General features: G+C 36.5%; 1 protein-coding gene across 12 annotated transcripts in view; it reads right to left on the bottom strand.

Annotated features, from left to right (window-relative positions):
• Nucleotides 1-14,237, bottom strand: part of EYA1 (EYA transcriptional coactivator and phosphatase 1) — a 334,821-nt gene that overhangs the window by 234,230 nt on the left and 86,354 nt on the right. For 2 of the 12 annotated variants that reach the window (XM_066378902.1, XM_066378900.1), the window contains one exon: nt 7,926-7,972. The exons of the other annotated variants lie outside the window; for them this stretch is intronic. In XM_066378902.1, coding sequence (XP_066234999.1) covers nt 7,926-7,972 — 47 coding nt within the window. Of the gene's footprint in view, nt 1-7,925; nt 7,973-14,237 lie in introns of those variants that run through there. 12 annotated transcript variants of the gene reach the window in all.

Genomic DNA, 14,237 nt, shown 5'->3' with positions numbered 1-14,237 from the left:
CGAATGCCTTTTCTGTATCTATTGATAGGATCATATGGTTTTTGTTCTTTGTTTTTTTGATATGGTGTATTATGATATATTAACTGTTTTACGTATGTTAAACTATCCTTGTGATTCTGGGATGAATCCCACTTGATCATGACAAATTATATTTTTAATGTGTTTCTGTATTTCATTTGCTAGTATTTTGTTTAGGATTTTAGCATCTGTATTCATTAGAGACATTGGTCTGTAGTTTTCTTTTTTTGTGTTGTCCTTGCCAGGTTTTGTTATGAAGGGTTATCTTGGCCTCATAAAATGTGTTTGGAAGTATTGCTTCTTCTTCAGTTTTTGGAAGATTTTGAGTAGAATAGGAACCAAATCATTTTTGAATATTTGATAGAATTCACTAGTATAGCCTTCTGGCCCTGGACTTTTATTTCTTTGGGAGGTTTTTGATAGTTGTTTCTATTTCCTTTCTGCTTATGGGTCTGTTTAAGCTATCTACTTCTTCGTGACTCTGTCTAGAAAGATTGTACTGTTCTAGGAATTTATCCTTTCTTCTAGATTGTTAAATTTGGTGGCATATAGTTTTTCATAGTATTCTACAATAATTCTTTGTATATCTATGATATCTGTGGTGATTTCTCCTCTTTCATTTTGGATTTTGTTTATATAAGTCCTTTCTCTTTTTTCTTTAGTAAGTCTTGCCAAGGGTTTGTCAATTTTGTTGATCTTTTCAAAGAACCAGCTCCTTGTTTTATTGACATTTTCTATAGTCTTTCTGTTCTCTTATTCTGTTCATTTATTTCTACTCTGATTTTTATTATTTCCTTTCTTCTGCTGGTTTTGGGTTGCCTTCATTCTTCTTTTTCTAGTTCCTTAAGATGTGATGTTAAGTTGTTAATTTGGGCTCTCTCTTGTTTGTTCATATAAGACTATAGTGATATAAACTACTCTCTTATTACTGCTTTTCCTGCATCCCAGAGATTCTAATACATCGTATTGTCATTTTTGTTTGTACGTATCTTTTGATCTCTGCTTTTATTTCTTCTTTGACTCACTCATTTTTTAGAAGTATGTTGTTTAATTTTTACATTTTTGCAGGTTTGTTTATTTCTTTTTTTGGAGTTGAATTCTAGTTTCAAAGTTTTGTGGTCAGAGAATATGCTTTGTATAATTTCAATCTTTCTGAATTTGTTGATGTTAGTTTTGTGGGCCAACATATGGTCAATTCTTGAGAATGTTCCATGTACACGGAGAAAAATGTATACTCTGGCATTTTGGGATGGAATGTCCTGTAGATGTCTATCATATCTAATTGTTCTAGTGTTTCATTTAATGCCAATATTTCTTTATTGATTTTCTGTTGGAATAAATAATTTAGAGCTGTCAGTGATGTATTGAGGTCTCCAAGTATGATTGTATTTTTGTTGGTTTTTATTTTTAGATCAGTTAGTAGATGTCTTACACACTTTGGTGCACCTTGGTTTGGTGCATATATATTAAGAAGTGTTATGTCTTCTTGATTCAATGTCCCCTTTATCATTATGAAATGATCATCTTTGTCTCTGATTACCTTTGCTGTCTTATAGTCAGCATTGTTAGATATGAGTATGGCTACATCTGCTTTTCTTTGGATGTTATTTGTTTAGAGAATTGTTTTCTAACCTTTCACTTTGAATTTGTTTTTATTCTTGTAACTTAGATGTGTTTCTTGAAGGCAGCATACAGTTGGATTTCCTTTTTTGATCCACTCTGCTACTCTGTGTCTTTTTATTAGTGAGTTCAATCCATTTACATTTAAAGTAATTATTGTCACTTGAGGGTTTCCTATTGTCATTTTATATATTGCTTTCTGATAGCTCTGTATCTTGTTTGGTTCTTCTCTTTTGGTTTTCTGTCATTTGTTTTTGTTTGGTTGTATTCCATACTTCTTTCCTCTGTTTCTTCTTTTTTTAAGCTATGTGTTTCTGTAGTGGTTTTCTCAGGGTTGGTTACCATTAGGTAATAAAAAGGATATATATCATATTCATTGTAGTACATTATCTTATGAGTGCTTCTGCACTCCATCCTCCTTTGCTACTGTTAATCTTTGTCCTCTTCCCTTTTTTGTTTTTGTTGTCACAGATTAATCTTATTTTTATTGTGATCTTGTTGGAGCTTTTACTTGTAATTTTGTTTTGTTTTCTTCTTTATATCTGGTCAAATAACCCCCCCCCCCCTTAGCATTTCCTGAAGTGGGGGTTTTTTGGTGATAAATTTTCTCATCTTTTTTATATCTGTGAATGTTCTTATTTTCCCTTCATATTTGCAGGATAGCTTTGATGGATATAGAATTCTTGGCTGGAAGTTCCTCTTTTTCAGTACTTTATATATTGGGGTCCACTCTCTTCTGGCCTGTAGAGTTTCTACTGAGAAATCTGATGATAATCTAATGGGCCTTCCTTTATAGGTTGTATTCTTCTCTTCCCTGGCTGCCTTGAGGATTTTTTCTTTATTATTGGTTTGTGATCATTTCATTACGATGTGTCTTAGAGTAGGTCTGTTGGGTTAAGGTAACTTGGTGTTCTATTTGCTTCTTGGATTTGAGGCTCTAATTCTTTCCACAGGCTTGGGAAGTTTTCATCGATTATTTGTTTGAATATATTCTCCATTCCATTTTATCTCTTCTCCTTCTGATATACCCATTATTCTTATGTTGCTTTTTCTGATGGAGTCAGACAATTCCTGTAGGGCTTTCTCATTTTTTTTTTATTCGTGAGTCTCTCTCTTCTCTCTGTAGTATCTTTAGTTGCTTGTCTTCTATGTCACTAATTCTTTCTTCTATCTGGTATGTTCTATTAGCTAAGCTTGTTACCTCCTTTTTCAGTTCATGTATTGAGTTTTTCATCGCTGTTTGGTTCCTTTTTTAGTTTCAATTTCCTTGGTGATGTATTCTTTTTGTTCATTGAATTGTTTTTTGAGCTCTCTCAATTGCCTTTCCATGCTTTCTTGTATTTCCCTGAGTATTTTTAGGACTTCAATTTTTAATTCTCTGTCATTTAAGTTCAAGGTTTCCAAGCAATTGAAAATTTTTTCTGAGATTTTTCATCATCTATCTGAGCTATATCTGTGTCTTTTTTATCTATAATATTTTATTTCTTTTTCCTAAAGGCATTTTAGAGTGGTATTGTTAATAACACTAATAAGAGATAATTAAAAAATAAAAATTTAATAGATACAGTGAAAAAATGAAAATCCTATAATGATAAGTGAAACAAAAACTACAGAAAACAGTGGAACAGAACTGAGAGAAAATGACAAAGAGATAAAAAATGAAGTAAAAAACAAATGCAAAATGCAACAAAGAAAAAATATGAATCCAAAATAAAATAATTTGTTGATAAATGACCATCAAATGAGGGAAAAAAGAGAAAAAAGAAAAAAGAAGTTAAGGTTTTTGAAATGTAACTCTTATTTAAAAAACAAGAATGAAAAAATGTAACAACTATGGATAATAAAGTTCAAAAGGAAAAGGAAAGAATAAAAAGGAAAGAAGAGAAAATGACCAAAGTGGAAAAAAAAAAAAGGTTATAAAAAGTATAATATTTTCTTGGTTTTGAGAGGTAGCTTCTTTTTTTTTTTTTTGGCAGGTAGCACTGTACTACAGATTTTGCCCTTGTGGGGCTCTTGAACAGAGGTTTGCTGATGTGTCACTATGGCAGTGATATACGGTGGGCCTAAGTCTGGTTGATAGGCGGGGCTTGTTAGGGCTTGGAGGTTCTGACAATAGGAGTCTCAGTTAGTTTTCCAAGTGCCTCTCCCAACATCTCTTCCACCTGAGCTAACAGCCTGGGGACTTAGCTGTGAGTTTCACCCCAGCCACTGCTTGCAGAGCAAGAGGCTCTAAGAGCAGCCAGGTCTTGTGCCTTGTTTGTTAGCCCGCAGCAAGCCATGTGCACGCACAGCTCCCATGACTTCTGCAGTGCACACAGAGGTCTGCTCCCACTCATTTAGGTGCAGAGTGCCTGTGATATCAGAGCCAGGAATGCAAGAATGCACTTTATTTTTTATTTTTATTTTCATTTTTATTTTTTATTTTTTTTAGGAATGCACTTTAAAACCTGTATTGGCTCGTGGAGGCACCCCGCCCGGACAGGTCCAGGCCTAGTGATCCCGGCCCTTGTGCACTTCTTGTGCTGTTGGTTGAGGAGCTGGGACTACACAAAAACACTGGCTACAGCCCACGCAGATGTCTACCACTGATAATCTCAGGCTAAGCCCTCCAGCTCGTGAGCACGTGCACTCATTCCAGAGGTTCCACTTGCACACCAGCCATGATCGTGGACCCGCATGTGCATGAAAACACTGGTCCCGGCTCTGGCTTCTGCAGGCACCCCGCACCGGCAAACTTTGTCAGAGCCTGACGCTGGTGCTCGCCCCACATCCGCAATCCCAGGCTGAGCCAGTGCATTCTCTCCTCTGCTTGATCATCCACCTTAATCCAGCTTCTTCCTTCTACCTCAGACTCTCCGCTTCTCTTGGTTCCAGACAAAAGCGGCCCTTTCTCAGATCAGTGAGGAAAGTGAAATACTCTGTTCTCTGTCTTATTTCTTTCAGAGTGAATTATATATTCAGCCACCTTTTCACTCAATCATACCTTTGTCTGGTGCATGTATATTTCAGGTGCTCCTGAAATTTTTTCTCTGTCTTTAGTTTTTGAATTTGTTGAAATTTCAAAGGGAGATATTGGGAGCACCCCTCATGGCACTCTTTCTCTGACGTCACTCTTGGTCCTTATTTTCTAGATGTGTATTTTGCTTTAAGATTTTTCTTGCTATGACAAATAATTCAAAACTTCTCAGAAATGAACAAACATGTGGGTGCTCTAGGCATTCATTGTGCCTTATGGGTCCTTTCTACTCCTTTCCCACTCATTTTCTTTCTAGACAGAAACACGTAACCAGTCTCAGACACAAGGACTTGATAATATTTATATATTTCATAATTTTAGAAAGCATTTGACTTTGTTTTTAAAAAGCCTTCAGAAATCTATGAAAAATTTAAGTCACAATTTTGCAGTATTGTTTATTAAACATTCACAACCACTAAAGTTCAAATAATTTTAAAAAAATATCCTCTAACCTCAAGGAAAATCTCACGCTGAGATACATGACAAAGTGTAGCTCTGCCTTGAATGAGAGGACAGGTGACCAGCACTTCCACACACTCAGCATAAATGTTAAACACCATCCTTTGCATTGTGCTGACAGCTGCTGTCTTGGGGACTGATGTTCAGTTCTGACTGTCCTGTGGCAGATTCCATCGGCTTGAGGCCAGTTTGGAGTCAAACATGGCCTTTTGAGAGTTGTTAACCAGGACTATGTGCCCCGGACATTCAGAGGGTGAAAGCAATGCTAACATGGTTCACATTATACTTTGCGGTCTTTATAAAATGTTTCTTCCCATGCCACTTGCAGCACTGAGTATCTACTCTAGGTCCTGCCGCAGTCACAAAAAGCCAACCAGCACCTGCAGTGCTCTGCAGTGGGTACAAGTGGCAGCTCGGGGGCCCCATTATTTTTAGTTCTGTCTGATTTTTGTATTACACAGGGTGCCATAGTGATGGTCCCATATTTTGTGCTTCCTTCACTGCAAAAGGCAGGAGCCCTCTTTATTTTTTGTTAGTCTTTCAGCACTAGGCCTTCCAACACTTTGGGGTCTTCAGATTCCTCGACTTGAAACTGATCTGAATATATCTCGCCTTGAACTATTGCTAAATCACTATCTGTCATCATCCCAAATCCATTCTTTAAAATATAAGCATCTGTAAAATCTGAAAAGTGCAATAATACTTCTTCAAAAGCCTTCCCCGTGTGTGCTCTGTGAATCCCCCCCCCCATTCTTTCCCTGGAGCTATTGCACAATGACTGACATTATTACCAAACACAGTCGTAGAAGAGATTTGTTCTCAACTATTCTTAGTTGCAAGCACTTCTAAGACTATTGATATTAATCTACTTAATGTAGTTTACATTTAGAGGAAAAGTTGTATCTAATAGCATTGAATTAAATTGTAGTAATTCATAGCCATTGAACACTAATATATACAAAGGGAATGAGAAAGATGCCCACAGAGGATCTCCCAAGGGTAGAGATTGCACTCTGCACTTATTGGATTCACTATAAAATTATAACCGTAAATGTATAAATTAAAAAGGAATTAAATTTCTCTAATGTTTTAACTTCCTTAAAACGATTTCACAAGTAAGCAAACATCATGAACTGAAAAATATGCAAAAGAATAAATGCAGTCAACAAAGAGAAAAAAAAATCTTACATTAATCATAAGAGAAATACACACTATAATACTATTATGATCCATTAAATTGGAAAGAATTTAAACCATATTTTCAATGTGATGAGTGTACAGTGAAATTATAGATATGTTTATTCAGTGATGATGGGAATATAAATTGATAAATTGTGTTAGAAAGTGATTTGGCAGTATAATAGCTTTCAAAGGGTACATAATTTTGGAGCTGATAATCACACATATGGAATGATTCTTAATGTACACATGTTTATCATAGCAATAAATATAATAGCACAAAGGTAAAACAACCAAAATATCCAAAAAATAGAAAAATGTTTTTAAAAAATTGGTAAGAATAGATGAAATATTATGCTGTAATTTAAAATTATAACTTCAGAGAGTATTTAATTATATAAAAAATATTACAATGTAAAAAATGGAGAATATAAAACTATATATGCTATAAGACATCTGTAAATTATATATGAATTATATATGCATGAACTCACACACACAAAACAGCAGAAATATATAAAATATCATATCAAGCTTGTTATGAGTTTAAGAGTTTTTGTTTAGTTTTTCAAATTTCCTTTTTAGTTTTTACTCTTATAATCAGAGTTCTTTAAAGTTGTTTGCATATATCTTTACTTTTACCAGAAGAAATAGTAATTGTGTTTCCTTATCTGAAAAATTATCACTTGGAGGTGTGGATACACGTTAATTAACTACCTTTTCTGATTTATGAAGTTTTTAGCCTTCTAATATCAAGTCACAAGAGATTATCAATAACAGTATGTACCAAGGGTACCTTATGTTAAGTCATGCACTTGATTTTAACTCATGTCACCTCTTCACAATAGGCTCCTGTTCTGTTAAAACTAAACCAGTCTTCGGACTCCATAAACTCTTTAGTGTCTAAGTGCACACCTATGGCAGTTTTCAGAGTAGGGAGTGCATGCCTTGTTCTAGCTGAATGTGTGGACATTTTACTTTAAAAAATATGAGAAACTAGGCTTTGGCCGGTTGGCTCAGTGGTAGAGTGTTGGCCTGGCGTGTGAAAGTCCTATGTTCGATTCCCAGCCAGGGCACACAGGAGAAGTACCCATCTGCTTCTCCACACTTTCCCATCTCCTTCCTCTCTATCTCTCTCTTTCCCTCCTGCTGCCAAGGCTCTATTGGAGCAAAGTTGGCCCAGATGCTGAGGATGGTTCCATGGCCTCCACTTCAGGCGTTATAAAAGCTCCGGTTACAATGGAGCAATGCCCCGGATGGGCAGAGCATTGTCCCCTAGTGGGCATGCTGGGTGGATCCCAGTCAGGTGCCTGCAAGAGTCAGTCTCTCTGCCTTCCTGCCTCTCACTTCAGAAAAATATCAAAAAAGGAAGGAAGGAAGGAAGGAAAGAAGGAAGGAAGGAAGGAAGGAAGGAAGGAAGGAAGGAAGGAAGGAAGGAAGGAGAGAAAGAGAAAGAGAGAGAGAGTGAGAGAGAGACTAGAATTTATAAACAAAAAGTTGTTTTAAATATAGAAAATACAGAGAAGTTTTAAGAACTTTTGTCAATGGTATTCAGCCCTTATTATACATTCAAATTATCTGGGAACTTCTAAAAAACTGATGTCCAGGTCAAAACTCTAAAATTTTGACTTACCTGATCTGAGATGAGCCATGGACTTAGGACTTTTTCTTTTAAAGTTTCTAAGGATACAAATGTTAAGAATTAGAGTGGTATTTTTGGACACTTTTGACATTCATTATTTGGATAAGAATTCACTAATTTTTTGTCTTCTCACCTAAAACTGTTATTGCAATCCTAGTGACTTCTTGGAGCCCATTATCTGACACAGCCAAAAAATGCTTTCTTAGTCAGTCATATCCCATCAACCAGCACACATGTTGAATATACTCTTCTAGAAGACTCTTAGGTTTGCATGCTCCAAATATAGCTATCTATAAGCTCCTTCATTCAACTCAAAATGCATTAGGTTCCTGGTGATGGGCTAGATATGGATGAAAAAAAAAAAAAAAGAAAGTGGTATTAGAAGGATTCTAAGGTTGAGAGACTAAGCAACTAGGTAGTAAGTGAAATCAGACCTGAAGACAGAGAAGATTGGAGGAGATAAAGGCTTGGAGGAAAAACTCCTGAGTCCAATTGTGTACCTGCTGAGTTTGAAGTGCTATTATGATGTCCAAAATGGAGATGTTAATGATGTCACTGGATAATTCATATGGAGCACAAAGGCAAGAAGAAAGTAGTAGATAGATGGGCCTCTCCAAGGGTGGGGTTTTGCTAGAAGGGTAAAGAAAGCAAAATACACACTTGCACGCGCACACAGACACACACACACACACACACACACAATGGGCAGAAGGATTTTACAATATTGGCAAGTATGCTATTAAACGGTAACTTATGGTCTCTAAACTAGATGGGGAGTGATGGGAAGATGACTCACAAGCTTCCAAAAAATATTTGAGGCCAACTACTAAACGCGATCAGAGTAAAACAAAAATAAAGCAGAGAGAGCGCACTATTATTAGCATTGCACCACCTTTTGCTTTCACTCACCTCCGATGTCAAATCAGTTTCTCCTTGCCATCATTACACTGGCCTCTCCTATATCTGTCATGTTTGTGGGGTCAGCAGTCATAGAGAGTGTCAGCACTCTTTCCTCTCTATTTCTATAAACACTTTCCAGATGTGTTCACTTAACATCTAAATATTGTTATGTTGGTCACATGTTCATTGACCATCACTTATTAGAGAACTGGTCTTGAATTATTGAGACTTGTTTCTAATCTTGGCTCTGTCATCAACTATTGGTGATCTTACATTCTGTAAAAGTGCTAAAATGATATCTCAGTGGTATCCTCTAGCTTTAAGATTCCAAAACAATGACTTTATCTGATAATGTTACCTAATACTCTTACATTCACGGAGATTTTCCTTTTGAGGTGGGGAGAAAACATAACAAAGACCTTTTCCTACTGTAGGCATAGTAAGAGACTTTGCACATTTCTCTGACATAGTCTGGGACTTCCCCAAAAGTTGTCCCATGTTCATTATGGCATGCCCTGTGGCTTTATACTTCAATCCCCATTAGCTGAAATTTGCTGGAGAAATCTCAAAAATCTTGAAGACTTATGCTATATGACCAAACATATATGCATTTCTTACTTCCTGTACTGTAATTTTTGCTTTCAATTTCTGCAAAACCTGTACCTCACTCAACATGTCCTCTCTGTTTCATATCTATACTGACCTTCAAAACATTTTCAATTATCTTATCTTTAAGGTTTTGTCACAGTGGCTTTTCCAGCTCTCCAAATTGCTCACATTGATCTTGTTTCTCTTAATCAACATATAACTTTAAAACACCTATGAATGTGCCTTGATTGTCTTATCTCCTTGTTAACCTCGGCATACAAAAGCTTATTATTTATACTTTTATTTTTGCTATTTTTATTTCAAACAAATCCTCTGTAATATCTTTTGCTGCTTTTTCCATTAAAAGTATTCCTTTTTTGAAAGCTTTTCCTTTCTCTTTTTAAATAGTTTTCTTCATATTTATGTTAAATACTGTACTATTATTCATAGGGCCCTGAGAGTAGAGAGACTTTTGCTTGCACTAAGTCTTCAAAATCTGGTGTGTTCAGCATATCTCAGATTGGTACTCATGGCATTTAAAGTGCTCAATGGCCAGCCACATGTGGACAGGGCTGCTGTATTAAACAGTACACATCTAGACAGAAGTTATATGGGTTTCCATCCAGTGGCTTAAGAAGCCAAAGAGATGAGCTGCAGTGATGAATCTCACAAGGACAAAAGAAATGTGTTTCCAACCACATTTATTCATTTGTCTATAGACAACAAATGAACTACCTTGTAAACCCAATGAGTTCATTTTCACTGGGTGACTCTAAGCAGTGGTGAGACAACCAGCTCAGTGAAATGTAGAGGAGGGTTTCATGTATCATGACATAAAAAGTCAGATGAGATGATCTCTAAAGTTAATTTCAGCTCAGACATTTCAGGTATGATAGACTATATGCAACCATGCATTAGACTTAGTTATTTCTTAACATATGTATGTTCCTCTCACTGTATCTGTCTTTATCTTTATCTCTGCCTCTCCCACATATACAACATAAATACACATATATCTATATATGTGTGTGAGTGTAGGTATGTGTCATTTACTCAAACATAATACAAGCTCTCATCTCCTAGTCCTACTGGTTTGCCAGAAATGTCACATAACAGTTTAAAAAATTACTTTGGACCACTGCAAATTTGTAGACTACACAGTCTAATACTAGCCCACTTGTCATCATCCCTAAAATTCCCCACCCCTGTTCTTGGAATCCTCTGACCCTTATATTTTTTGTAGTATCTAGTACTGTATATAGGACATTTCTCTGTAATTTAAAGCTAACAGGGAGTTCTATGTAACAAATTTAAACTCACCAAATGTGCCTTTTATGATCACAATTGTTATCATTATAAAGGAATCCACCACACAGATATTCTTTAAGTAGCAATTTATGTAACTTTTTATCTGTCAGATCTACGTAATCTTTTCTTAGACAATACTCTCCCTATTACTCTGCCTAACCATTGGTCTATATCAGTGGTCCCCAACTTTTTTTGGGCTACGGACCGGTTTAATGTCAGAAAATATTTTCATGGACCAGCCTTTAGGGTGGGACGGATAAATGCACAAAATAAAATTATGCGACTGGCGTAAACACTGTGGTATTTTTAAATATAATTGTCAAATTTACAAGACAAGCGTCAAGAGTGAGTCTTAGATGGATGTAACAGAGGGAATCTGGTCATTTTTAAAAAATAAAACATCGTTCAGACTTAAATATAAATAAAACGGAAATAATGTAAGTTATTTATTCTTTCTCTGTGGACCAGTACCAAATGGCCCACGGACAGGTACCGGTCCACGGCCCGGGGGTTAGGGGCCACTGCTCTATATCATTATTGTGTCTGTTTTTATATCAATACTGTACTGTTTTGATTACTATAGTTTTTTTTTTAACATAGTTTGAAATCAGGAGGTATGATGCCTCCAGTTTTGTTCTTCTGGTTCAACACTGCTTCGGCTATTTGTTTTTTTTTGGGGGGGAGGGGTTTCACCCAAGTCCTAGGATTGTGTTTTCTGTTTCTCTAAAAAATACCGTTGGAATTTTGATAGGAATTTTATTGAATCTGTAGATTGCTTTGGGTTGTATGGACATTTTTACAATATTAACTGTTCCATTCCATGAATGCAGACTATTTTTCCATTTATTTGTGTCTTTTTCAATTTCTTTCATCAATGTTTTGTAGTTTTCAGTATGTAGATCTTTCATCTTCTTCGTTAAATTATTCTTAACTGTTTTTTTCTTTTTGATGGTATTGTAAATGTGATTTTTAAAATGTCTTTTTCCAATAGTTCATTGTTAGTGTATAGAAACACAACTGATTTTTGTATATTGATATTTGTATCCTGTAATTTTACTGAATTAATTTATTAGTTCTAACAGATTTTGAGGTTTTCTATATGATCATGTCATCTGCAAGCAGAGACATTTTACCACTTCTTTTGTAGTTTGGCTGCCTTTTATTTATTGCTCAATTTCTGAATAGGACTTCCAGTGCTGTGTTGAGTAGAAGTGGCAAGAGCGGACATCTTTGCCTTGTTCCTGATCTTAGGGGAGTGTGATGTTAGCTGTGGGCTTGTTTGAAATGGCTTATTATGTTGAGGGACATTGCATCTATAATTAATTTGTTGAAAGGTTTTTCTTTTATCATGAAAAGATGTTAAATTTTGTCAAATGCTTTTTTTTTGCATCTCTTAATATAATCAGGGGATTTTTATTCTTAATTTTGTTAATGTGGTAAATCACATTTATTGATTTGTAGATGTTAAATCATACTTGTATCTCAAGAATAAATAAATGTCAATTAATCATGGGTATGGTCCTTTTAGCCAAGACTTTGTTAAAAGGAAGAATTTAAAAAGGTATTAGTAGGCCCTGGCTGGTTGGCTCAGTGGTAGAGCATCGGCCTGGCGTGCGGGAGTCCCGGATTCGATTCCCGGCCAGGGCACACAGGAGAAGCGCCCATCTGCTTCTCCACCCCTCCCCCTCTCCTTCCCCTCTGTCTTTCTCTTCCCTTCCCGCAGCCAAGGCTCCATTGGAGCAAAGTTGGCCCGGGCACTGAGGATGGCTCTGTGGCCTCTGCCTCAGGTGCTAGAATGGCTCTGGTTGCAGCAGAACGATGCCCCGATGGGCAGATCATCGCCCCCTAGTGGGCATGCCAGGTGGATCCCGGGCGGGCGCATGCGGGAGTCTGTCTGACTGCCTTCCCGTTTCCAACTTCAGAAAAAAAAATAATAATAAATAAATAAATAAGTAAATAAATAAATAAATAAATAGGTATTAGTACACTCAAAATATTTAGTTTTAATTTAAAAAAATATAAATTTACATTAGTAATGTGAGCCTAAGTTGCTTTCTTCAGCAACTGTAATTCAAAATTAATTCCTACAAAAATCACACCCATAATGCATCATCTACACATTCAGAACTAGAACTTTGACAATCATGAAGCAATTAATGTAGTATTTTTCTCGATTTTACACTTTGTTTTCTCTCTTACAGTTGTTATGGCCACACCAATCTGAAGAATCACAGTTTTTAGGGAGTCTTTTTTTTTTTTTTTTTTTTTTCTGAAGCTGGAAACGGAGAGAGACAGTCAGACTCCCGCATGCGCCCGAGCGGGATCCACCCGGCACGCCCACCAGGGGCGAGGCTCTGCCCACCAGGGGGCGATGCTCTGCCCCTCCGGGGCGTGGCTCTGCCGCGACAAGAGCCACTCCAGTGCCTGGGGCAGAGGCCAAGGAGCCATCCCCAGCGCCCGGGCCATCCTTGCTCCAATGGAGCCTTGGCTGCGGGAGGGGAAAAGAGAGACAGAGAGGAAGGAGGGGAGGGGGGAGAAGCAAATGGGCGCTTCTCCTATGTGCCCTGGCCGGCACATAGATAAACAATTTTACAACAGGAAGAGATTTAAATTAGAAAAGAAAAAAGAACAAGAGCAAGGAAACAGGGAGGCAGCTGCAGAGAGCACGCAGGACCCTGCCCATCCCCACTGCAAAGCCTCTACAGCCAGTCATCAAATTACAGGAGCCACACCGTCCGCACCCAAGTCCCGCCACTGATGTTTGGGAGACCAGACACTCCTTTGTGAATGTTCAATACTAGCTCACTCTTATGAATCGGAACACTTATTTTGAAGAGCATTCCAACTACATTTGCACTTTCCAGTTAAAATTGTAATCGTGTGTGTCCTTCCACCATAAAAGCACTGTTGACACCACTGCATGACTGCATGATGTTTGGTTTCACTCTTGACAGTTGCAGCATTTTTTAAAGATGCTCAGAACTTCTTAAGCGGTAAGTGAAAAAAAAGTCTTATCCACATTATTCAGCTCCTATAGAAAAAGTAAGAATTCCTTAATTTAGGCTTAGTAATTTGCATCGCTCTTAGAAAACAATATTCATGTACTTAAGATACTTTTCCCAAATCTCCTGGAGATTACAGATACTATTTATAAAGTGAAAAAATATTTGTAAAAAGCAATTTGAAGTCAGAAAAGGCCAGGCAAAATTATTCATAAAATTAAATATAATTGTATTATATTTTATTTGTTGATCACCTACCTACTATTACCAAAGTAATAGAAGGACACAAATTCTACAAAACAAAACAAACCATTACTTTTATATTTCATAGAAGAAGAAAAAAGATTTACAGATGAAAAAATAGACTACCAAAATATCCTGCTTTAGATGGAGAGCTGAAGTCTTTTGCCTGGAAGACATGCTATTTTTGCAGTGAAATAATTTTATTTTTTTTTTGTTTGTTTGTTTTTAATTTTTATTTTATTTATTCACTTTAGAGAGGAGA

The sequence above is a fragment of the Saccopteryx leptura genome, chromosome 3 (genome assembly GCF_036850995.1).
Source record: "Saccopteryx leptura isolate mSacLep1 chromosome 3, mSacLep1_pri_phased_curated, whole genome shotgun sequence".
NCBI classification, from domain to species: Eukaryota; Metazoa; Chordata; class Mammalia; order Chiroptera; family Emballonuridae; genus Saccopteryx; species Saccopteryx leptura.
The sequence above is the reverse complement of the archived record's forward strand: the minus strand, read 5'-3'. Positions and strand labels throughout refer to the sequence as shown.